This window comes from Trichechus manatus, unplaced genomic scaffold (genome assembly GCF_000243295.1).
Source record: "Trichechus manatus latirostris isolate Lorelei unplaced genomic scaffold, TriManLat1.0 scaffold00172, whole genome shotgun sequence".
NCBI classification, from domain to species: domain Eukaryota; kingdom Metazoa; phylum Chordata; class Mammalia; order Sirenia; family Trichechidae; genus Trichechus; species Trichechus manatus.
The window spans coordinates 5,679,358-5,706,993 of NW_004444108.1; the positions used below are offsets into that span (position 1 = coordinate 5,679,358).

General features: G+C 37.3%; 1 protein-coding gene across 1 annotated transcript in view; it reads right to left on the bottom strand.

The window, feature by feature from the left end:
* Positions 1–27,636, bottom strand: part of KHDRBS2 (KH RNA binding domain containing, signal transduction associated 2) — a gene marked incomplete at its 5' end in the record, with an annotated part of 440,115 nt that overhangs the window by 308,392 nt on the left and 104,087 nt on the right. The window contains one exon of the mRNA XM_004386836.1: positions 14,436–14,582. Within this exon, the coding sequence (XP_004386893.1) occupies positions 14,436–14,582 (147 nt within the window). The remainder of the gene's footprint in view (positions 1–14,435; positions 14,583–27,636) is intronic.

Below are 27,636 nucleotides of genomic sequence, written 5' to 3' on the forward strand. Positions count from 1 at the left end.
TGCCACCCCAAGGCCATTCACAAGCTCTGGGAGCGCTAGAAGATGGAGGGTGGAGTGGTGGAAGGGAATGAGTGAATCAATCGTGTATGCCCTCTTCCCCACTGCTACTTTCTCAGCTGTAAATCTAGCCTCAGCCGTAAATCTAGCCTCAGCCTGAGGCAGAAGTGGAGCTTTGAATTGGATCTGAATAAATTAGAACTTACTGGGCTTTTTAAAACCTGTATTGCCTAAATTAAGATGACACAAAACCTGCTGCCATTGAGTCGATTCCTACTCATAGAGACCCTATATAGGACATAGTAGAACTGCCCCATAGGTTTCCAAGGCTGTTATCTTTACAGAAGCAGACTTCCTGCCACATCTTTCTCCCACAGAGTAGCTAGTTGGTTCAAACCACCAACCTTTGGTTAGTAGCCAAATGTTTAATCACCGCACTACCAGGGCGCCTTAAATTAAGACATACAGGAGAAAAAATGGAAAGCTATGAGATTTGCTCAAGCTATTGACAAAGGATAAGAAAAAGAGAATGACAGTAGCTACAAACAAAACCAACTCCTGTTTGTACCACACTGAGTACAGGCCATCCAAGAACTACCTGCACTTGTATTTTAAGGCATTATTGTATATGCATTCTTAAGTAACTACCAAGAGAGGTTTGGCAGGACAAAACAGGAAGGAAGACTAAAAACAAGTATTAGAGATGAAATGTAAGGCATGTTTCTTGGAGAAGTCAGGGACTCTTACAAATTCCATGGATATCTGGTTTGCATACTGTCTGGAGAAAATACATTTTACTTTGTATCATGCTGAAAGGAACTTTACAATAGTAACTCCAGATCAAGTTAATCAAAGAAGGGAAATTTGAAATAAGCCTACATGGTACCTTATATAGCTGCAAAATTAACTGTTTGAAAAGTAAGCACTAATTGTTAGAAGTTGAAGAAGACAAGTCATCAACACCTTCAAGAAGCTGATCGAAACTCTCTCTCTCCCCTTCTCCCTCTCCCTCTCCCTCTACACCCTCCCCATCTTGGTTTCTGTTTAGTTAGCATTACCTGGTTTACCATCACCTTCATTTAATCACACCATATTATTATCCAATTTGATGTTTCATTTACAACCTCTCTCAAGTATTTGTCTTTATTCTCTAAATCTTAAAGATAGTTTTCTGGTTCCTAAACGCTACCAGGGCAGTGGCTTATGCAACATAGTCTCTAATATCTGGCATATATTTGCTGAATTGAACTGAAATAAAGCTTTCCCCTTATATTAATTAGTGCTCATTATTTTACTTAATTCAAATTCTTCACTTATTTCAAAAGTACACTTTTTTAAAAACTAGATTCTTATTACTGAATAATTTTTCTACCCTTGGTTTCTTTTTCGTACCCTACTCTTCAATAATGACATTTTTTTTTTTTTTGTTACTTCCATCTACAAAAATATTTACAGGTAATTGTTGGGATATATTTATCAATTGCCTGTGTGAAAGTGTAAAATTAATATTCAGTGAATGTTTTGAATACAATATAAAATTTCCATTTAATCATTTAAGATTTTTCTTACACTAGAATTCAATGAAGTTAAGAGGTGAGATTCTTGCCTTGAAGATCAAACCTGTATTCTTAGGACCCAGAAATCCTTGACATCACAGACAACTTTTTAGTAATGCTACCAAGCCTTCATGCTACTTTGACTGTATATGAATTGCAAAAGCAGTTCCTTTGATTATAATGTCAGCTAATGGGGAAGAAGTAACTCATCAAGAAGAAATCAAGGTGCTGGTAGGAACGAGAAAATGATGCTGGGCAACTAAAAAGCAATAAAAGCTCATGACAAGAGTAGCTTTGGAGAATTCAGAACTCTGGCAGTAAATGAGATCAGAGATTCAGAGATAATTAGTGATAAACTGTTTCTTAAGATGGAACGCAGATGATCACATTCTGATACTGCAGTCAAACAGCACCCCCATAATGCTTAGTGCAGTGATTATCTGCACCGGTGTGGAGAAGGAAGACACTTTTATGAGGGTTTGTAGAAAAGTCATATTCAAATAGTTATTTGCTGCTTCTTTTATCTGTCTCCCTGGTTATGTCAATTAATCAGCAATGCCAAAGTGGTCTTGTGTTTCAATCATAATAATAATTAATAGTATAACAACAAAACAACAAATATCAATAAAAATAAATAATAGCTACTACTATTATTTATCAAGTACTTTTTAGTTCTGTTCTAAGTAATAGGCATGCATTATCTACTGCAACTTATCAGAAAAGAAGGAATACTCAGTATCAAATGTTTATATATTTCTCTAATAAAATCTACACACGATCAGAGTCCTATAGCAACACAGGAAACATTTCTGAGCTAGCAATAATTACATAAATACATGTGGCTTTGTGCTTACTGCCATTAGCTACCACACTATTAGAACATGGTTAATTGTAGGAAAGAACGGGGAATGAATTGGTTTTAAAGATAGCAATATGAGAGAACTCTTGACAACATTTTAACAACCACCACAACAATGAGAGAATGATATCCAGGTTGTGGATTCTGCTTCCTTCTTAGCATTAAACTCTTTTTTTTTTTTTTTTTTCCTGTAAATGTTCATTCTCTTCCATCTAGGATGTTGTTGCTATAAATGCTGAACTCTACTATAAGCCTGCCAAAATGTACCTATCATTGCCTGCCATTTGCCAGTGGCTGCTTTTACTGGTGGGTTTTTGTTTAATATATTGTTTTACCAGATACTCATCTGCATAAAAGACTCTGACAAAACATTCACCTTTTCTCTAATTATAGTATGAATTCCAGGAACATGTTTTTATATTTATTATCTTTAAATATATTTATAAAGTTTTTTTTCAGTGCATGAAAGTCTAGGTCCTCTTCCATCTCATAGATTGAAAATATCCTGCTTTTCTTTTCCAATTTCTTACATCTACTTGCTTTCATGTGTGGTTTCTATTACTAATCTGTATCATTTTCCCATTTCAGAGCTAGAATTACAGTCTCTGAAGGATAGAAGGCAACACTGTCTTCTATTCACTTTTACCATAAAGAGGAAAAGGGTTATTTTTCCTCCATAGTCGTACTCTTGGTATGTTTTCTATAAGGGTTTCCAATATCTCAAACTTCATGTGATACAATATGCTCTAATTACCTCTACTTCAAGAATAATAGCTGTCATCAAGACAAATATCACATCTAATGCAGGAAGGAAATAAACTACCTGGATGATCCATTTTCTTTCTGAGTTGAATTGATTTAAAGTTTTATGTGTGAGACACTGGTGAAAAACAAGGCTTTAGGAACTGATGGAATACCAACTGAGATGTTTCAACAAATGGATGCAGCACTTGAAATGCTCACTCATATATGCCAAGAAATTTGGAAGACAGCTATCTGGCCAACTGACTGGAAGAGATTCATGTTTGTGCCTATTCCAGAGAAAGGTGATCCAACAGAATGTGGAAATTATCAAACAATATCATTAATATTACACACAAGTAAAACTTTGCTGAAGATGATTCAAAAGCAGTTGCAGCAGTACATCAACAGGGAATTGCCAGAAATTCAAGCCAGATTCCAAAGAGGATGTGAAACCAGGAATATCATTACTGATGTCAGATGGATCCTGGCTGAAAGCAAAGAATACCAGAGAGATGTTTACCTGTGTTTTGCTGACTATGCAAAGGTATTTGACTGCGTGGATCATAGAAAATTATGGATAACATTGCAAAGAATGAGAATTCCAAAACACTTAATTGTGCTCAGAAGGAACCTGTACATAAACCAAGAGGTAGTTGTTCATACAGAACAAGGGGATACTGCATGGTTTAAAGTCAAGAAAGGTGTGCATCAGTGTCGTATCCTTTCACCATACTTACTTAATCTGTATGCTGAGTAAATAATCCGAGAAACTGGACTTCATGAAGAAGAACATAGCATCAGCATCGGAGGAAGACTCATTAACAACCTGCGATATGAGATGACACAACCTTGCTTGCTGAAAGTGAAGAGGACCTGGAGCGCTTACTGGTGAAGATCAAAGTCTACAGCCTTCAGTATGGATTACACCTCAACTTAAAGAAAACAAAAAAATCCTCACAACTGGACCAATAAGCAACATCATGATAAACCGAGAAAAGACTGAAGTTGTCAAGTCTTTCATTTTGCTTGGATCCACAATCAACACCCATGGAAGCAGTTGTCAAGAAATCAAAAGATGTATTGCATTGGGCAAATCTGCTGCAAAAGACCTCTTAAAAGTGGTAAAAAGCAAAGATATCACTTAAGGACTAATGTGTACCTGACCCAAGCCATGGTATTTTCAATTGCCTCATATGCATGGGAAAGCTGAACACTGAAGAAAAATTGACACCTTTGAATTCTGGTGTTGGAGAACAATACTGAATATACCACAAACTGCTAGAAGAACAACTGAATCTGTCATGAAAGAAGTACAGCCCGAATACTCCTTGGAAGTGAGAATGGCAAGACTTAGTCTCACGTACTTTGGACATCTTATCAGGAGGGATCAGTCCCTGGAGAAGCACATTATGCTTGGTAAAGTTGAGGGTCAGAGAAAAAGAGGAAGACCCTCAATGAGACAGACTGATACAGTGGCTGCAAAGAAGGGCTCAAGCATAGCAATGATCGTGAGGATGGCACAGGACCAGGCAGAGTTTCTTTCTGTTGTACATAAGGTCGCTATGAGTTGGAAGCCACCCGATGGCACCTAACAAAAATAGCAATGACAGTAATTCTACCCACATCCCACCCACTGAATTATTATTTTACTTTAACACTACATTTTAGGTAAAATTTAGATACACTGCAATGTACAAGTCCTAGCTATTCAATTTTAACAAATAATTGAGACCTGATTAACTAATACCCCTACCACAATAAAATTTCCATCTCCCAAAGAAATTCATTTGGTTCCTTTCCTTACAAACCCATCCTCATATTAATTACCAGAGTTTCACATTATATTAGTTTTGCCTGGAATAGAAATTTATATAAATGCAATCAGAAAAATATTTCCAGCAACGGTAGCCTGAGGAAGTTGGACAATTTCCTTCTGTAGAAGAAAAGTATAAAAGTGAAAACACTGTCAACAACAACCATTTGGGCACATGATATAACACACAGTAGCAAACAGTAAACTGGGAGAGCGTATTCTTGTAAAACTGATACAGTATCAGGTAAGAATGGTGACGAGTCTCTGGCCTTCCTGTCTTCAATTCCCCTCTTACTTAGGCTGCAAAAACCCAGCTTTTTCAGGGCATGTGGTACCAGAGTTGGTTACAGGTTGCTGTGACACCAACAACTTTACTATATTAGGTGGTAGATTTGGTTCTGTGGGAGGAATGATGGCGAGACTTCATCTCATGTACTTTGGACATGTTATCAGGAGGGACCATTCCCTGGAGAAGGACATCATGCTTGGTAAGGTAGAGTGTCATCAAAAAAAAGGAAGACCCTCAACGAGATGAACTGACACAGTGGCTGCAACAATGGGCTCAAGCATAACAATGATTATTAGGATGGTACAGGACCGGGCAGTGCTTTGCTCTGTTGTACCGACTCAACAGCACCTAACAACAACACAACAGTGTAGGATAATCATATAATTATACTAATATAGGATATCTATTTATCTATCAATATCTATTTTCTACATATACGCCCCTTCTCTTTAAATAATACTGACATCTAGTGATGATCATTTGAGACTTAATCCAGGCAAGACAAATACTTTTCAAGTTTTTTCAACTCTGATAATTTCATAGTTCTGCCTAGAAAGCTGTGTTGGGAAAGATTATGAGAGAGTGACAGGGCCTGGCAGAAAGGAGTATTGCGAACACTTAGCTATGTCAACCACTAATTCTTAAGGGGAAACTTTAAGTTATGCATTTGTTATCTGTCACTGAAATTTAATTTCTTGTGTGGACTCTCCTTCTTTTCTCTTTTTTTATGAAAGAGTAGATAAACATACATTCAAGGAGCATAGTTTTGCTGAATGCTTCAAAATTTCTAATTATGAGACAATTTACTATGCTTTAATCATGCACTGGAGTCCTGGTAGCACAGTGGTTAAGTGCTTAGCGGCTAACTAAAAGGTCAGCAGTTTGAGTCCACCAGCCGCTCCTTGGAAACCCTATAGGGCAGTTCTACTCTGTCTTATAGAGTCACTATGAGTCAGAGTCGACATGATGGTAATGGGTTCGGTTTAATCATACATTAATAATTAATCATTAGTAAAACTTACTAATTCACCTTAATTGAAGGTAAGAGTAAGCCTAATTTTGGTAAAATAAAAGTGTCTTTATTTTTAGTTATTTTAGTGTGTAGGGTTGGAAAAAGGGAAGTTATATTCAGAGCTACCTAGTGGGTACCATTCACAAGCTATGATGTAAATGACGTTCCCTAGTGTGGGGCAGTTCTACTCTGTCCTATAGGGTTGCTATGAGTTGGAATGGACTCAGCGGCAATGGATTTTTTTTTTTTTTTTTAGTGTCGTGTAGGGCACAACCTGCACAGCCATATGTGGCTGCCTGAACTACAAAGGAAAGGGGTATTGGCTGCAGGACCTATTTTTAAGGATGGATTATCAGATATGACAACAGAAGACAAAACAGATAAATGGGACCTCATAAAAAACACTTTTGTTCACCAAAGGACTTTGTCAATAAAGTGAAAAGACAACCTATGGATTGAGATAAAATATTCAGGGACCATATATCTGATAAGGGTCTAATATCCAAATATATAGAACACTTCTACAACTTAACTAAAATACAAACAGCCTAATCAAAAAACGGGCAAAGGACTTCAATAGACATTTCACCAAAGAGGATATTCAAATGGCCAACAAGCATATGAAAAGATGCTTGATGTTATTAACCATTTTAGAGATGGAAATCAAAACTACAATAAGATACCACCTCACCACTAGTACAATGGCAAAGATAAAAAACAAACCAGAGAACAACAGGTATTGGTGAGGTGTGGAGAAACCGGAACCTTCATCCACTGCTGGTGGAAATGTAAAATGGTACAGTCATTGCGGAAAACAGTTTGGCAGTTCCTCAAAAAGTTGAACACAGAACTACCATGTTGTTGTTATTGTTAGGTGCTGTCCGGTTGATTTTTGACTCACAGCCACCCCATGTGACAGAGCAGAACTGCCCCCATAAGGTTTTCTAGGCTCTAATCTTTTAGCAGCAGATTGTCAGGTCTTTCTCCCACAGAGCCGCTAAGTGGGTTCCAACTGCCAACCTTTCTGTTAGCGTCTGAGCACTTAACTGTTGTATTACCCAGTCTCAGTTAACCCAATCCTAGGCAAAGACACAGAGAAAGTGAAGGCTTGAATGCAAACAGAAACCTGTACACCAATGTGCACTGCATCACTTTTTACAACAGCAAAAGGTGGTAACAACTGAAATATCCAAAATGAATGGATAAACAAAATGTAGTATATACACATAATAGAACACTACTCAGCCATATAGAGAAATGAAGTCCTGATGCATTCCACAATAAGGATGAACTTTGAAAATGATGCTGAGTGAAATGTTACTCGCAGAAGGACAGATATTATATGATCTCACTTATATGAAATAAGAAAATATAAAGAAACCAGAAATTATCAGGGATTACCAGGGTAGGATGGAGGAAGGAGAGGAGGAGTTTTGCTTAGGAGGCATTGAGTTGTTGTTAATGGTGGTTGTCATAGATTGAATTGTGTCCCCCCAAAACATGTGTCAACTTGGTTAGGCCATGATTCCCAGTATTGTGTGGTTTTCCTCCATTTTGTGACTTAAGCAATTTTCCTATATGTTGTAAATCCTAATCTCTGCCAGTGGTTAATAAGGCAAGATTAGATTATGTTAAAGAGGATTAGGGTGAGGTATAACACCCTTACTCAGGTCACATCCTTGATCCAATGTCAAGGGAGTTTCCCTGGGGTGTGGCCTGCATCAACTTTTACCTTACAAGAGAGAAAAGGAAAGGGAAGTGAGCAGAGAGTGAAGGATCTCATACCACCAAGAAAGTAGTGCCGGGAGCACAGCGTGTCCTTTGCACCTGAGGTTCCTGTGTGGAGAAGCTCCCAGGTTAAGGAAAGACTGATGACAAGGACCTTCCTCCAGAGCCGACAGAGAAAGCCTTCCCCTAGAGTTGGTGCCCTGAATTCAGACTTCGAGCCTACTGGACTGGGAGAAGATAAACTTTTCTTTGTTAAAGCCATCCATTTGTGGTGCTTCTGTTATAACAGCACTAGGTAAATAAGATAGTGGTGGAATGATTTGGAAAAGGATAGCAAGAATGGCTGCACAAATTGAAGAATGTAATCCATGTCATTGAAATGTACATGTGGAAATTGTTGAGATGGTGTATGTTTTGTTATGTTTATTTTCAACACAATAACATTCAGAAAGAAGAAAGGGGTATCATAAAATATAATAATGGCAATATCTGTTTACCTTTTTACAGATTATAAAGGGAAGGGCATTAACATTACTGAAGCATATATTAGGTTAGCATTTTATATCCCTCTGTCATATTGTAATGATTTACTTAACACTCCTAACTATAGTCCTTGGGTGGCGCAAATAGTTAAGTGCTTAACTACTAGACAATAGGTTGGCAGTTGGAATCCACCCAGAGATGCCTGGAAAGAGATACCTGGTAATCTGTCTCCGAAAGATCACAGCCTTGAAAATGCTATGGAGTGCAGTTTTACTCTGACACACATGTGGTGACCATGAGTTGGAATCAACTTGACAGCAATGAACATTGACAGCAATAATCTGTATTATTAACATCCATTAGCCAACATAAGAAAAACTCAAGCATAGTACATGCCCAAAGCATTAACTGATTTAAAATTAGGAATGTTCAAATTAATGTTGTTTCAGTGATCTTCCACTCTATAAACATACAACCTCAGATGTCTTGCGTTGATAAGACTGTAGTGTCTGAATGGAGTCCAGCAGGCTGGAAATTTTTTCCATGACCGTAATAACTCTTCCGTCTTCAACAATTCATTTAAAGAGCTGAAATTGTGTTGTTTTCCAACATCCTACAGCATTCACATATTTCATGAGGAGATGTAGGTTTTAAAGTCCGCAGTCTTAGACATACAAGCTCGGACAGAAGGGTTGGATAACATACAGAAGCGGGGAGGAAATAAAATGGTCTAAGCATGAACAGACCCTGTGCTGTGTAGAGGAATAAGATATTTCAGTGGCATTCCAGAGTCCTACTCTACTCTAGCCTGTTCCTGGGTTGTTCTGGCATGCCTCTTTCTGGCTACAATTCTTCACCTGTGATGTTTGTAAATGTCAATGCCCAGTTATATTAGCATTTCTGGTGGGCTTTAATATCAAATGTCAAAAGAAACCTGGATTATAAACACCATTTCCTTCTACTCATAGTTTTAGGCATCAAAAAATGGCTTACACATATTTTTATGTGTATGAAACTCCAAGTAAAATCATGGATGATATTTCAACAAAATGCAGCAAGACCTAAAGGCTAACCTAATTATGTCTCAAATATAATAAATTATTACTATCTGCATTCATTCAACAAATATTAATTAAGCACCTACTATATGCCAGGCCCTGCTCTAAATATTCAAAAAAGCCGTTGCCCTCAAGTCGATTCCGACTCATAGTGACCCTATAGGAGAGAGTAGAACTGCTCCACAGGGTTTCCAAGGAGCACCTGGTGGATCTGAACTGCAGACCTTTTGGTTAGCAGCCATAATTCTTAACCACTACACCACTAGGTTTTCTGTTCTAAATATTGGGATATAATTATGAATAAGACAGAGCTAATCCTTGCCCCTATGGAGCTTACATTCTCATAGACAAGAAAGATAATAGACAAGATAAATAAGTAAGACATATGTTAGACAGGATAAGTTAAATGTTAAAAAATAAATAAATAAAATTTAAACTGGATCAAAAACCAAATCCATTGCCGTCAAGTTGATTCCGCCTCACAGCGACCCTACAGGACAGAGTAGAACTGCCCCATAGAGTTTCCAAAGAGTGACAGGTGGATTTGAACAGCTGACCTTTTGGTTAGCAGCTGTAGCTCTTAACCACTACACCACCAGGGTGGTTTAATTTTCATTAATAGTGTGGCCAGAGAAGGTGTCATCGAGAGGTGACATTTTAATAAAGTACTATAGGAAGCAAGGAAATCAGCATAAAGGCACAGAGGACAGCAGTACAAACACCCCAAGACAGGGTTGTGCCTGGCATGTTCAAGGGACAAGGAGTCCAGTGTGGAAGCACTTTTCACTTAACTAAAATTATACTCACTAACATAAAGCATAATTTATTACCATGTGATTTCATATAATAAAAAATGGCAGTTCATGTTTGCCCCTTGTGGTTCTGGTGATGGCTGATATTGACATATACCGTCCTTTGCTTGGTGCTGAGCAAGCAAGGAAAATGGAAACAAATATATAAGTAGAAGGACTTCTGGTAGTTGCAAAATTTGCTGATTCAACATTGAGAGACAGCAAGATAGTTCTTTATTTTTTGAAAGCATATTCATTCAAATCATTTTTTCACTCAAAAAATATTTATTAAAGGCCTCCTATGTGTCTGGAATTGTTCTAAATAGGAAGATTGAATAGTGAAAATGTGCAATAATGCCTGCCCTCATGACATGTACACTCTAGCAGGGAAGCTGACAATTATCAAGTAAGTAAAATGTACATGGTATATCTGAGGGCGCTAAGAGCCATGGGGAAAATAAGTTAGTGAAGGGGGCAGTGAGTGATGGGATAATGACTTGCAATGTTAAATAGGGTGCCAGTGTAAATACAACAGGATTGCATGATAGAAGATAATCGGGGGCACTGTCGATTGTGTAGTCAGGGAAGAATTTCCTGTGGAACTGACATTTGAGAACTGAATGATAAGGAGATAGATAGCCTTGTGTTGTGGATTGAATTGTATCTTTCCAAAATATATGTGTTGGAATCCTAAACCCTATACCTATGGATGTAACTCTGTTTGGGAATTGGCTTTTCTTTGTTAGATTAATGAGTCATGTCAGTTTAGGATGAGTCCTAAACCTAATCTCTTCTGAGTTATATAGAGAACAGCATAGACACAGAGACATGCACACAGACACAGCGGGAAGGCAGACACTAGCTGATGATGACTAAGGCAGATGAAATCTACAAGCCCAGACACTCCAAGGCTTGCCAGCTATGGTTAAGCACTTGGCTACTAGCCGAAATGACTCGACGGTACCTAATAACAACAGTAACCGAAAGTTTGGTGGTTCAAACTCACCCACTGGCTCTTCAGGAGAAAGATTTGCCCACCTGCTTCTGTAAAGATTACAGACTAGAAAACCCTATGGTGAAGTTCTACTCTGTCACATGAAGTAGCTATGAGTTGGAATTGACTTGATGCACGCGATAATGACAACAACAACTGAAGTTGAAATACACAAGAAGGACTTCTCCTTAGAACCACACCCTGAATTCAAACTTCTAGCCTCCAGAACTGTGAGAAATTAAATTTCTGTTCTTAAAAGCCATTTGTGGTATTTTTGTTACACCAGCACTAGGAAACTAAGAAACTATGCTATATTTTGGAGAAGAATCTTCAAATACTCTTAGGGAGGAGTGAACCTGGAGTGTTAAATGACCAAAAGCCAGCATGTCTGGTGCACGGTGAATGAGCACTTGGACGGAAAGAAATGAAATCACAGAGAGGCAGGGACAGGTCCCACCAGCCAAGGTAAGATTTTCAATGTTCATCTGGGTCTGTATCTACAGTGCACCTTGACTGTTGGGTGGCATTGTTAGGTGCTGTCGATTTTGACTGATAGTGACCCCATGTGACAGAGTGGAACTACCTCATAGTGTTTTCTTAACTGTAATCTTTATAGAAGCAGATCGCCAGGTGTTCCTCCCATGGAGCTGCTGGATGGGTTTGAACCACCAATCTTTTGCTAGCAGCTAAGTGCTTAACCGTTTGCACCACCAGAGTTCCCTGACTGTTGGGTCCAAAACCCAAACCAAACCTGTTGCTGTTGAGTCAATTCTGACTCATAGCCACCCTATAGGGCAAAGTAGAACTGCCCCATAGGGTTTCTAAGGCTGTAATCTTTAAGGAAGCAGATAACCACGTTTTTCTCCCACGGAGCCTCTGGTGGGTTCAAACAGCCGAGCTTTTGGTTAGCAGCTGATTAACCACCTGTCACTAGGGCTCCTAAATCTGATTCAGACAGCTGTTTTGTTCCTCTGCATCACTCCTGGTGCCTTTACCCCAATCATTTCAGCAGTCAGACTATCAAATGCTTACTATGCCAGGCACCAGGCTAAATGATGGGGGTACAGTGTTGACCAAGACAGAGACAGCCATCTCTGCCCACACTGAGCGTATATTTCAGTGGAGAGATATAAATAAAATGATTATAAGTATCATGAGAATTAACCTAGACCAGAGCTTAGGTCCAGTATTATGCAACAATGAAATATTATTTTGTGTTATATATTATCCATGCAAAAAAGTCATTCCAAGATTCCTTCTCCTACTGTAACAATAAAATACATTAAAAAAATCCATTTATATAGTGCTTGATAATTTCCTAAGTGCTTTCATATACATTACCCCATTTAATATTCACAATAACTGTGATAGCGATTAAACAACAACAACAAAAAAAAACCCAAACCTGTTGCCGTTGGGTCAGTTCCAACTCATAGGGACCCTACAGGGCAGAATAGAACTGCCCCATAGAATTTCCAAGGAGCACCTGATGGATTTGAATTGCCGACCTTTTGGTTAGCAGCCATAGCACTTAACCATTACACCACCAGGGCTTCTGTGATAGAGGTTAGTCAATATAATTATATTCATTTTAAAGATGAATAAGCTGAAGCTCTGAGAATTCAAATGACTTGTCTACAGTCAGGAAATGAGTTAGTAATGTAGGCAGTCCTACAGGTCTGCTCTGAGCTAAATATAGTAAAACTCTTTACCCAACAGCACTACACATTTAGTTTGGAGGCAGAGGAAGAGCGAACATAGCATCCTCATTCTTAAGAAATACAGGATCTATTTAAGGAGGTGTTTAGATAAGCATCAGATAATAAATTGTGCAGAAATTATGTGCGCATATGTAGTTAAGAAATAATCAGCTTAGTATAGGATTATTTTAGAAACTTATCTTGACAGAAGTTTATTTTAAACTAGCCTTGGTAGTGCAGTGGTTAAGAGCAGGTCAAGCAGTTTGAATTCACCAGCTGCTCCTTGGAAACCCTAGGGGGCAGTTCTACTCTGTCCTATAGGGTCGCTATGAGTTGGAATCGACTTTACAGCAATGGGTTTGATTTTTGGTTATAAACAGATTATGTATCCAGATTGTAATGTTTTTATATTCTGAAATGTCTCTGAGCTTGTTTTTCTTTCCCATTCTCTATATCACTACCAATTAAATAACTTTTTGCCAATCAAACAACCAATTCCTCTGAGTTTATTGCAGAGTTTAGGCATCTACGGTATTTCTTTACTGCATAGATTAATTTCAGCTAATCTCTCTCTCTCCTCAGTACCCAAGATTTCTGCCTAGGTATTCCAGAAAATTTTATTCAGCCTTCTATTCTAATTATCTTATTCCTAGCTCTAAGATTGGTGCCAAGAATTTTATTTAAATGACCTCTTCCTAGAATCCTAATTGTCAACATTGAGGAAAGCTTTATTCGTTCAATCTTCCTATATTTTCTTAGAAAATCAGTAGAGAATTCTACTCAGTAGGAAACCCTGAATTTACTGCCTTATTAAATGAACATTCTCTGCCACTCTTATACAGTGCAATGATTGATTTTTCCAGTCTTTGCTTGATGTCATCAAATGTCTGGCTCTATTAAAACTGATTATTTTACACTATAATTTATTAAAACCACCTGGCATACCATCACATAAAAATACATTTCATATTTTTAAAATACTAGCATTATCTTATTACAAATATTAAAAATGTAATCTCTTTATCCACCCACTGTATTTGCAAATGATTTCTCTATTAATTATAAACTGCTACTTACATGTTTCAACTATCAAGTGATTAAGACACAAGAAAAAAAACATACAATTTCAACAATTTATTTATGTTTATATGGTTTATTATCTTTTGCTTCATGGCTATGAACTGGAGCAAGTAATTTAATGTACTGAAGACACAGACTGCTGTGAAACCGTCATTATGTGACAGCATTCTAGGTTTTGTGCTAAGTGTTTTTGGTATCCTATTTTATCAACCCTATAAATAGATACTAACTTTGAAATATATGTTCCTCTAAAAATCCAGTCAAGATCAAAGGCACATCTTTTAATAGAAACTGATGAGAAACATATTTGTAAAAAGTGTAAAGCACTTACGGGAACCAGGAATTTTTTAATCTCTTCTAATGCATGACTCATACGTGAATAAGCTTCCCCTGGCGGAGCAAACACTTCAATTAATACATGAAGTTCATCACTCAAGTGGGCATATTTGGCTTCCCCACTCTTCCTTAGTTCTTCTTCCTGTGAAAGAGGTTATTTTTAGAAACATAAATCCACTCATTTTACATTGATTTAACACTTACTGAGAATATGACAAAAGGGCATAATCTAAGCAAATTTTCCCTAAGTAGAAACCCTCTGAGAAATAAAATTCTGATAAAAGTCATTTAAAGATTTTAAAATCATTTTTCAGTGTTTGAATTATTTTAAAAAACTGGCATAATTATCATCTACAACAAGTTTTAATCAGCAAAATGAAAATGCTAAAATCCTGGAAAAAAAGTTACAAGAATGTCATTAATGCCTACAGTACACCACTACATTCTGCAAGAAGATTGTTTTTGTGTCTGACGTGTAATATTTTGCAGACAATAAACCACAGATTATCACTGTGCTCTTTAAGAAAACTAGGACTTTCTAGCTACTTTTTGAGCAGTTGTGAAAAGGTCACTTGATGATGAAAAGAGAGCTAAGTATGCAAAACCAAGGCTTATCCTCCCACCTATGTTCGCACTGGCCCAGATGACTGAACCTCATACCACATCTTGCTGCCTCCTTTTGGTCAATAGGGGTGTACTACAGGGATGGTTGTTAAACATAATGTTGGCATTGCTTCTTCATGACCTACGTATCTTCTGCTTAGCCAACAACACATTTATATTGGATCAGATTTTCTATAGTCTGTATTCAAGTCATTACGGAATCCTGATTAATACAGTACAGGCAATACATATACTGTGGTAATCTGTGCTAGGTATTTTACACATATCATCTCCAATCTCACAACAACTTTACATATTACTCACATTTCAGATAAGATTGAAAGAATTTAAGTGGCTTCAGCAATGCTGAGATTCATATCCAGCTCATTCTGATTCCAAAGCCTGTGCCCTTAACTTGTAACCAGATTTACATTTCATAGGATTTCAAGGAAGCAAAATTTGGTTAAAAAGCTAACATAAATGCTATTAATTATGTTTTACCTTTCTTGATCCCCTTTATCAAATAAATCAACAGTTGTTTCACTAAATTCCAGAAGATAAAAATAAAGAAATACTTTCCAGTTTAATGAGGTGATATAGCGGAGAAGTGACACGACTAGATCTAAGCTGAATAAATCAAAGGGAATCTGCAATTGATTTTATATGGGTCAACTGCCTGACCCATGCTAATGTGTTTATCTGATTAGAAATGCCCCACATTTCAAAACACGAAGGGTCCATGAGAGTAAGAGAAGCGAAGGTGTCCCTGCTTACCTGTACATCCCCCACCTACTAAAATCTCTCTCATAACAGCACCTTTTGACGTAGTATTCACTCTCCACTTCCTTGAGAATATGTTCTATCTCTAACTAGGACTTTTTACTTAAAAGGGCTTTTCTTAGTGTCCAGTTTTCACTTTTTGGAGGAGAAGCAGCACGTGATTGAACTAAATGCACCCACTGGGTATAGTAAACATTTCTTTCCTCTTTAGACCCTGCTGGGATACAAGCTGCTTGTTAATTCTGGGGCCAGCTTCTTTGGGCAAAGTGCTGGGGCAGTTGAATCAGAGGATTCCTGATACTGTCCCTTCCCATTACTTCCTAAGCAGTTTTCCAGCTGGTATCGCAGGCCACTTGATAGCCAAATTTTATAAGGTCCACAGAATATGACGTGCGGAGTTCAATTAAAGAACGCAAACACTTATTTTAAAGGTTCTCAAATGAAAGAGCCTGATTAGGCATCTGGAGTTGAGCCAATGGGCTGGTGTTTACGAAAACACATTTTGCCATTTTAAGACGTATTCACCTCTTTTCCTATTATCCTTTAAATGAGCAATTCTGCCCCTATGGTGAGGGAGACAAGAAAAGCGGAATATGTGACATTTTATAAGTTTTTTTTTTCCTTTAAAAATAAAAGGATGACAGGGTTAACACCTTAACACCAGCATGTTTCATGTGCTATTAAAACAACAAAAGCACACAATATGTCACATTAAAGTAATTTACATTAGAAGTCTCTAATCCAGGGTGAGAGTTTTAAAGAGGAAAGAGATCATTGGGATTAATATGGTAGACGGGTGGCTAGAGTAGTTTGGATGGTCAGTAGAAATGTTCTCATCTCTAATATTTGGAGAGCTGAGAGACTTGCTGTAGAGGATTTTCTATATTTTTTAACTTTCCCAAAGATTCATGTCACTATTGCTTTGCTATCCCCTCCAGGGAATAAAGCTGTTTGCTTGGGAGTACTTAGTTCTAATACTTACCTGTTGCAGCAGATAAACCACTCGATCTCAGTGCCTTAACACATCAGACATTTATTTCTTGCCCAGGTGAAGCCATGAACAGATGTTCATGATATCTGAACAACTCTCTTCCACTCAGCAATTTAAGCAGCCAGGCTCTTGTCATCCTTTGGCTCCTCCATATTCACCGAGTTGCTGTCAACTCAGGCCACCAATAGAAAGTAAAGAATATGGTGACATGGTGGGCAACCTGCGGGAGGTTTCTAAAAGCCAGGCCTAAAAGGAGCATACAGCCATCTCACCTACATTCCACTGGTCATAAGGCTGGTAAATGTCTAGCAGTGTGCTCAGGAAAACGATGACACGGGCCCAGAGTATGGCTAGCCTATCTGCCCCATAACACAGACTATGTTTCCAGTAATGTTCTAGAACAACGTGGTCTAGTGAAAACATAATGTGAACCAATTTAACATTTTTAGTAGCTACGTTAAAAAAATACAAAGAAATAGGTGAAATTAACTTTAATATCTTATTTAACAATATATCTGAAATATATTATTTAAACATGCAATCAATATAAAAATTATGGAGATAATTTAAATTATTATTATTTTTTAGCTAAGTCTTTAAAATCCAGTGTGTATTTTGAAATTATAACACATCTCACTTTGGACTAACCACATTTCAAGCGCTCAACAGTCACATGTAGATAGCGGCTAACATATTGGGCGGCACATTCTTGATTTTTTCAGAGGTAACAGGGGAAAGATTCATATTCGTGGCCTCTAGCAGTTTATAGTAAGTTGGGGGTGATACAATCAACACACAAAAATAATTAAAAGAGTAAGTAAGTAGACCTTCTGCCTGCATCATGAACAGGCAGTAACAGAAAATACCCTAAAATTTTAAAGTGAGAATCAGAGAAATTACTTTTTAGAAATGACCCAAGAATCTCATTTTCAGATGAGGAAACTTGAGATCCTCTGAGATTAAGCAACTTGCTAGGGGTCACAGAGTTAGTTAGGATTACAGCCAGGACTCAGTAGCATTAAGTGATAGTGCTAATAAAGACTTTGAAGAAGGAAAGTCAACATAACTGAAACTTCCATGAGTTTGTTTTTAAAACTAGACTTTATATATTCAAATATGTTATATTTGAACATACTCATTGAGGTGTTTTTTAACAAAGTAAAACTTCCCAAGCTTTAGTTTTTTCATCTGTGAAATGAAGATAACAGCACTTGCTTCACAGGGTTTTTGTAAGGTCAAGGAAAACTAAAAAACATTTTGTAAACTGGAAAATGCTATATATCTGGGGCCTAACCACTTATTAAAATATAGAGTGTTGATACATTAGATATTAAATATCTATCAGTATTAATATATATATTAATATTATTAAATATTATTTATATTATTATAATTTAACATAATAATATAAACGTTATTGTTTATATTATAAATAATAATATTTATTAATAATATTAAGTACTTTATCTTAAAAACTCTATTGAGCACAGTTCTACTCTGACATACATGGGGTTGCCATGAGTCAGAACTGACTCAGTGGCAACTGGGGATTGTTTTGTTTTATTATTGTAGTATTATCAAGATATTATTTGGCTGTTTCAACTGAGACTAAAATAAATGTGGCTCCAACAAGTAGAAGAGCTATTTCTCTCACAAGTAAAAGCCCAAGCTGTAGGTTGCTAGAGGAGAAGGGGGTTCTTCTCTGCACCCGAATTCAGGAATCCAGGTCCCTCCTGCTTTTAACTCAAGCACACTCTAGTATGTTGTTCTCATCCATGTTGATGAAGAAGGCTGTCCATCATCACTTCTGAATTCCACTCCATGGAAAGGGGAAATAAAAAGTGGAAGACAAAAAGCTTCTCTTCAAGGAAACGTACTGGAGGTTGCAAACATAATTTTTGCTCATATCCCTTAGGCAAAACCATAGTCATATGGCTGTCATGATGCAAGGGAGGCCATGACTATGGTCTCAAACTCAGCATCCACGAGTCTATCTAAAACATGAGGTTTCTATTATTGACTGGAAAAAGGGAGAATGGACACTGGGTGACAATGAGCTGTCCTTGCCATTCAGTCCTCATTCAGGGCTAGTTGAAATAACACTTGGTTATTGAATCTAATTTTTGTGAATAGCTATTGAGTGTCTGCCAAAATATCCAGGTTTTGTTTTCAAAAGTAAGACTATATCATTCAGTTAGACTTATTACACTAAGCTCCATGGTTTATTTGAATGTGTCCAGACATTATGGTCATCCCCCCAAAATCACAAGTGCCTAGATACTGACCTGACCCATTGCTGTCAAGTTGATTCCAACTCATAGCAACCTTATAGGACAGAGTAGACCTGCCCCACAGGTTTTCCAAGGAGTGGCTGGTAGATTTCAACTGCCAACCTTTTGGTTAGCAGCCAAGCTCTTAATCACTATGCCACCAGGACTCCAGTAAGTGCATTTATAATAATTCAATTCAATCTTGAGTTATATTTTAGACAGTCTCAAATACATTGTGGGGAAAAAAATTCATCTTGGCAATAAATGCATTATCTAACAATTTGATTTTGAATGGGACAGTAGTGTTTTAATGTTTATTCTTGGCATTAAAAATAAAACTCTGTGTAATTAATTTTTGCATGTTTTATAATAAAGGTCGTAGTTCCCTGAAAGGTTACACCAGACTGAGCAGAGGGCATAATAGGAAAAAGAGTAAAGAAAAAGTTTCATAAAATTAGAAATGTTAGAAAAATCTTATGTGCAAATAGAAATGAATAGTCCCAAAGTTAATGCTACCTAAAGTGGGAGCTCCATCTAATATAGGCACAGAAAAGCAAACAGGCAATAAATCAAAACAATGGAAAATACACATACTAGAAGTTGAATATACTTAACATGATACAGAATTTTGTTTAAAGTACTGCACAGTCAGTTGATATTATTTAATCTGACATGGGTATTCCACTGAGACTATTTACTTTAATTACTGAGCTTCAGAAAAAAATGATTTGTGGTGAACTGGTATTACAAATTGAAAGGCATCAGAGGCTAATTGTTTTTTTTTTAAGTAAAATTATTAATTGCTAAATATGAGAGATTCTAAATGAAGTCTTTTGGAAATTTCCAATCTGCCTTTGCATATTCCCAAATACTCAACCCCAGTGTTAAACACTGAGGAAAAATATGTCAATTTTTTTTATCAGTTATTTTATAGAGAATAGCATGGCACTGAATAAAATCTAATTTGAATTGCATTCATGTATTTGGCTTTTGGAGGCCTGGTATGCAGTGGTTAAGGGCTAAGCTGCTAATCAAAAGGCTGGCAGTTTGAATCTACCACCTACTCCTTGTAAACCCTATGGGGCAGTTCTCCTCTGTCCTATAGGGTCGCCATGAGTCGGAATTGACTTGATGTCAATGGGTATGGTATGGGTATTTGACTTTTAAAGGGATTTTGTTTAGGAAACTTTTCCTTAGAAATTATCATTTGTAATTTATCTTCTACAAAAGAATGTTTTTGACTTGTAAATAATTGACAATTAGGGAATTACTTCTTTAAATCAAAATAGCGTGTTCATTGACAAAAACTTGGGGAAAAAACACCCTAGTAAAATTAAAAAAAAAAAAATCCATAATCACAGTTCAAAATAAACACTGTAAATACTTTTGTGCATTCTCTTCATGCCATTTTTTTATAACAAAAATAATAATGAAATAGAAGTCATAATTTTAGTATTGCTTCTTAGGTGACAAGCATGCAAAGTACTTCCCATGGATTATCTCATTTATCTGCACAACTACACTGTATACCAGATAATGTTATTTTCCTCATCTGTAAGATCTCCAAGATAGAGAAAAAATCTTTCCCAGAATTACTTAGATTATACATTACAGAGTTGTGTTAGAATCCAGGTAACCTCACCCTATAGGTCAAGCTTCTAATCACTATAGGCATGTTGCCACATGGCGAGACTTCATCTCACATACTTTGGACATGTTATCAGGAGGGACCATCTCTGGAGAAGGACATCATGCTGGGTAAAGTTGAGGGTCAGCGAAAGAGAGGAAGACCCTGAATAAGACAGAATGACACAGTGGCTGTAACGATGGGCTCAAGCATAGCAGTGATTGTGAGGATGATGCAGGACCACGCAGTATTTTGTGCTATTGTACATAGAGTCAGTACGAGTCAGACCAGACTCGAGGGCACCTAACAACAACAAACTTTTTATCCATCTAGGATTCTCCTAGGATAGCTATACTTTCTGAAAGATCTTGGCCAGTGGTTTCCCAGTAGACAGTTCTATGTAGTAGCGTAGTCTCTAGGATTTTCTGTACCAGATTATAGGTCTTTATTCAACAAGCATATCAGTCATGAAATTTATTTCTCCTCCTCCAAAAGGCTCTGATTCCTTACTAGCCCTTCTGTGCCCATAACTACTAAGTGAAACTATCATTTTCAAGGTTCTCACTCACTTCCTACATGGCATACAACCTTCTGTTCCAAACAGGGCATTCCTCCATAGTTTTTGAGGGTTGACCTCAGAGTAGTTTGCACTATTTCTCTCAGATGCTCAAGTTTTGTTCTTAAAACACTTGTGCTTTGTCCAGAGTCATTCTCTCGTTCCTTGCACAGTTTATTCAACAGTGGGGGCAGTTAAGGTTAAGATCCCTTCCCCACAATTCTGTTCTGGAGTAGGAACTCAAGGCAGATCACAACTGGGTATTTCACCTTAGTTCAGATGATTGAAGACAAACCTCCCAAAATGTGATACAGGATCACAGTCCCCTTGTGCTCTAGCTTCTGAGTCCAGTCATTTAGTTCCTGGATTTGTCAATCGCCAATTTGGATATAAAACTCAGAATTTCTTAAAATACTACCAAAAATCTACTCACACAAAATTATTTATGGGTGATGTGGACTTCGTTTAAAATCTAAGAGAGGCACAGAGCAAGGAGGTTACATTGATAACCTCATTATAAACACCTTAAAAAACTTTTATTCTCTTTTGTGAAAGTCCTCCTTTGCTTCATGACCACATTTTAATTTTTTCTCTTCTGTCTCTAATTTTCACATTGTTGTGTTCTCTCACCTGGAATTTCCTACGTAATTTCAAATTCTTTTCACCTCTATTACACCAAGTAATTTAGTTATTCAGTACTAATTCTCAGGCTCACATGACTGACTCATTATGGAGCTCAGTAAAATAAAGGGGACACCTGTTAATTGGACCTGCTATCTTTACAAGACTATCATTTGCTACTTGGAACAACCCTTTGGAATCATATCTCTTTCTCTAAGCAGTGTGCCCAAGAATTCTGTACACACACACACACAAATTTAATGCTCTGTATAGAGGAATTCTTCTAAGATAATATTTCCATTTTGTCAAATTATGAATAGTAGCCACCTTCTTTTGGCATTTTTTAAAATAACATGTCATGAATTGTTCATAACATGATACAGACATGTGTTTCTCCTTTTGCTACCTCCAGATTTTGATATTTTATCCTTCTAGATTCTCCTGTAAGGCACCACACCTCTCACCATCAGAAGGAATTGCTGAGAAATTCCAGTTGATGCCATACTCATCATCTTTTAAACATCTATGTATTAATCTAGACGTATCCATAATTTAGGATATCATATACATGCTATACTGATGGCAACCAACAATGACAACATGCATGCTATGTGTTTTGTTGTTGTTGGCAGGTGCTGTCAAGTCAGTTCCAACTCATAGCGACCGTATGTATTACAGAACGAAACACTGCCTGGTCCTGCGCCATGCTCACAATCATTGTTATGCTTGAGCCCATTGTTGCAGCCACTGTGTCAATCCATCTCAGTGAGGGTCTTCCTCTTTTTGGCTGATCCTGTACTTTACCAAGCATGATGTCCTTCTCCAGGGACTGGTCCCTCCTGACAACATGTCCAAAGTATGTAAGACGTAGTCTCCCTACCCTTGCTTCTAAGGAGCATTCTGTCTGTACTTCTTCCAAGACAGATTTGTTCGTTCTTCTGGCAGTCCACGGTATATTCTATATTCTTCACTAACACCACAATTCAAAGGCGTCAATTCTTTTTCAATCTTCCTTATTCATTGTCTAGCTTTTGCATGCATATGATGCAATTGAAAATACCATGGTTTGGGTCAGGTGCACCTTAGTCTTCAAGGTAACATCTTTGCTATTCAACACTTTAAAAAGGTCTTTTGCAGAGGATTTGCCCAATGCAATGCATCTTATGATTTCTTGACTGCTGCTTCCATGGGTGTTGATTGTGGATCCAAGTAAAATGGAATCCTTGACAACTTCAATCTTTTCTCCGTTTATCATGATGTTGCTTATTGGTCCAGTTGTGAGGATTTTTGTTTTCTTATGTTGAGGTGTAATCCATGCTGAAGGCTGTGGTCTCTGATCTTCATCAGTAAGTGCTTCAAGTCCTCTTCACTTTCAGCAAGAAAGGTTGTGTCTTCTGCATAACGCAGGTTGTTAATGAGTCTTCCTCCAATCTGATGCCCTGTTCTTCATATAGCCCAGCTTCTCGGATTATTTGCTCAGCATACTGTTTGAATAGGTATGGTGAAAGATACAACCGTGATGCACACCTTTCCTGATTTCAAACCGTGCAGTACCTCCTTTGTTCTGTCCAAACAACTGCCTCACCTCTTGATCTATATACAGGTTCCTCATGAGCAAAATTAAGTGTTCTGGAATTTCCATTCTTTGCAATGTTATCCATAATTTGTTATGATCCACACAGTCGAATGCCTTAGCATAGTCAATAAAACACATGTAAACATCTTTCTGGTGTTCTCTGCTTTCAGCCAGGATCCATCTGACATCAGCAATGATATGCCTAGTTCCACATCCTTTTCTGAATCTGGCCTGAATTTCTGGCAGTTTCCTGTCAATGTACTGCTGCAGCCGCTTTTGAATGATCTTCAGTAAAATTTTACTTGTGTGTGATTTTAATGATATTGTTTGATAATTTCTGCATTCGGTTGGATCACCTTTCCTGGGAATAGGCATAAATATGGATCTCTTCCAGTTGGTTGGCCAGGTAGCTGTCTTCCAAATTTCTTGGCATATACAAGTGAGCACATTCAGGGCTGCATCCGTTGTTGAAACATCTCAATTGATATTCCGTCAACTTCTGGAGCCTTGTTTTTCCCCAATGCCTTCAGTGTAGCTTGGATTTCTTCCTTCAGTACCATCAGGTCCTGATCATATGCTGCCTCTTGAAATGGTTGAATGTCGGCCAATTCTTTTTGGTATAATGACTCTGTGTATTCCTTCCATCTTTTTTTGATGCTTCCTGCGTGATTTAATATTTTCCCCATAGAATCCTTCACTATTGCAACTCACAGCTTGAATCTTTTCTTCAGTTCTTTCAGCTTGAGAAATCCTGAGAGTGTTCTTCCCTTTTGGTTTTCTGTCTCCAGCTCTTTGCACATGTCATTATAATACTTTACGTTGTCCTCTCGAGCTGCCCTTTGAAATTTTCTGCTTAGTTCTTTTACTTTATCATTTCTTCCTTTTCCTTTAGTTACTTGACCTTTAAGAGTGAGTTTCAGAGTCTTCTTATGTAGTCTTCTTAAACATCTAATTACAGCAAAAGTATTTACTGATGTCCACTTAACTGACTAACCAGAATAACCAAATATTTATCCACCCTATAAAATATCTGAATAATGGCTAAGATAACCTTTCTGCTCAAGTTAGCAGATTATGCTCTAGTATACCCACATGCTTCAGCTCTTATCATGTAAATCCTATAAACCAGGAGTCAGTGGTGTATGTTCCCAAACCTGTTTGCCCCAGTTGCTTTTGTTACTGTTACTTCATTTTTTTTGCTATTGTATTTTATCATATTTCATAATTCCCTGTTCAATTTTTATTTTTATTATCTAAAACTTTCAGACACGAGTCATGTAACTTAAGAGATATTTTACTATAATTTATTCATAATTTGCTTCTGTAGTTATATTAAGAACTCCTTCATATTCATTTTTTTCCAAAATATTTTATTCCTAGATCTATTACAGTGTCATCATTTTGTGATTCTATCTTTTTGCATATCTGCTTCATCATTTTCTCAACCCCCAAATTATCCCATATACAACAGTGTATCTGGTAAGACATGTAGAAGATACTCAACACATTCTTATTGAAGAGAATCACTTAAGGGTGAAGCTCATGCTGTATTTTCTTCTATCATTGAGTCATATTTTCCCCCTACTGGTTATGCTAAAGTTTTCTTTAAATGTTAAACCACTGATGTCCTTACATCTTGGAATGGAATTAGCTATGCTTAATATAATTTTTTTAGTTTAGGAAAAATATTTACAAATTATTAGTACATTTAGTATGTCTCCCATTAAATGAAGAATAACAATGTATGCATGCATACTGTGTGATAATTCATTTTGAAATCAAATAACTATGCAAATATAATTTTACCACATTAATTATCTGTTCTGCAATTACAAGTGCAGTTATGTAAGTAAACAAAACATCAGAAGCTTGTAACGTTACCATTTATATTGCTGAAAAGAGGAATTTGCAATGAATAAGTCATTGTTCTTGCAAAATTCTCTCATACAATCTCCAAAGTCGTTTCTATCACCAAGTCCATATTTTCCAACTATTGATCCTTTTTTTCCAACTTTTGCATTCCAATCACCAGTAATTATCAATGCATCTTGATTGCATGTTCAATCAATTTCAGACTGTAGAAGTTAGTAAAAATCTTCAATTTCTTCATCTTTGTCATTAGTGGTTGGTGTGTACATTTGAATAGTAGTCATATTAACTGGTCTTCCTTGTAGGCCTATGGATATTATCCTATCACTGGCAGTGTTGTACTTCAGGATAGATCTTGAAATTTTCTTTTTGACAATGAATGTAACACCATTCCTCTTCAATTTGTCATTCGTGGCATAGTAGATCATATGACTGTCCAAGTCAAAATGGCCGTTAGCAGTCCATTTCAGCTCACTAATACCTAGGATATTCATGTGTATGCGTTCCATTTCATTTTTGACAACTTCCAATTTTCTTAGATCCAGACTTCATACATTCCCTGTTCCAATTATTAATGGATGTTTCAGCTGTTTCTTGTCAGTTTGAGTTGTACCACATCAGCAAATGAAGGTCCCAAAAGCTTGACTCCATCCGTGTCATTAAGATCAACTCTAATCTGAGGAGGCACCTCTTCTCCAGTCATATTTTGAGTGCCTTCCAACCTGAGAAGCTCATCTTCTGGCACTATATTAGACAACACTCTGTTTCTATTCATGTTTTCAGTGGTCATTTTTTTCAGAAGTAGACCTACTCTGCTGAAACCTGTCCACCATGGGTGACCCTGCTGGTATAGGAAATACAGATGGCATAGTTTCCAGCATCACAGCAACAGACAAGCCACCACAGTAAGACAAACGGATGGAAAAGCAGTGCATTAAAAGATGCCAATTAATTTCCCAGGAGCAGCTCTTCCAGTGACAGGAATAAACTAAATAATGAAAAAGTTGAAAAATCATAACATACAGTATATGTGAGTTTTATATGGTTTTTATTTTAGCAATTATTGTTGTCATATTTTACCTCAGAGTTATAATTTACTAGAGTGCTTTTTGCAGGCTTTTTCTCTTAATGCCCCAGGAGATTTTCTTTTAACATAAATCCTCTTCAGAAATAAACAAGTCTATTGTCTGCACAGCTTTCACTATCAAGAAATTCAAATAAATACACATTTATTATTTATACCTTGGCTTGAATGGGATTTGTCTGAATCTCCAATTTGAAAACATTTTTTGGGGGTAGGCATATGTGGAAATTCTTTTATGCCAGTACAAACTAGTTGCACAACATTTTATCCACACAAAGGGTGTTTTGTACAAATGGGTGGCCATAAATGCATGGTAGGTCCTAAATAGTGTCTCAGGGTCTTATCATCTTCACTTCAAAATTCTCCCTCTCTTGACCTGAATGTGGCAAAAGGTCTTCCTGGTCACGGCCTCCCATAACCCAATGGTCAATAATGGGAGAAGGTGTTCACTGCTGCCCACACATTCCAGCACTAGCTAGATTCTTGAAGAGTGCAGTACCAGAGCATCAATAGAGCCAAGACTGATATTAAAAAAGAGTAGTTTAGGATTACTTACGCTTGAGTTTGGAAGTTAAGGGTTTACTATGAACCTCAGTTCAGGGCAATTAAATAATACACTCTAGGTTACATTAAAGGAGCCCCGGTGGCACAATGGATAAGATGCTTGGCTGATAATCAAAAGGTTCGAACCCACTAACGACCGCCAGGAAGAAACGACCTAGCCATCTGCTCCTGTAAAGATTTGTTGTTGTTGTCGTATGCCGTCAAATCAATTCTAACTTATAGCGACCCCATGTGACAGTGCAGAAGTGCTCCATAGGGTTTCCTAGGCTATAATCTTATGGATGGACATAGTGGCACAATGGCTAAGTGCCTGGCTGGTAACCAAAAGGTTAGCTGCTCCAACCCACCAGCCACTCCGCGGGAGAAAAGACCTGACAATCTGCTCCTGTAAAGACTGCAGCCTAGGAAACTCTATGGGACAATTCTACTCCATCGTACAGGGTCGCTGTAAGCCGGAATTGACTCGATAACAAACAACAACAACAATAGGCTATATATTTATTTTTCATTGTACTTTAGGTGAAGGTTTACAGAACAAATAGTTTCTCATTAAACAGTTAGTACACATATTGTACATATTGTTTTATGACATTGGGTAACAACCCAATGACATGTCAACCCTCTCCTTCCTCGACCTTTTTTTTTTTTTTTTTGG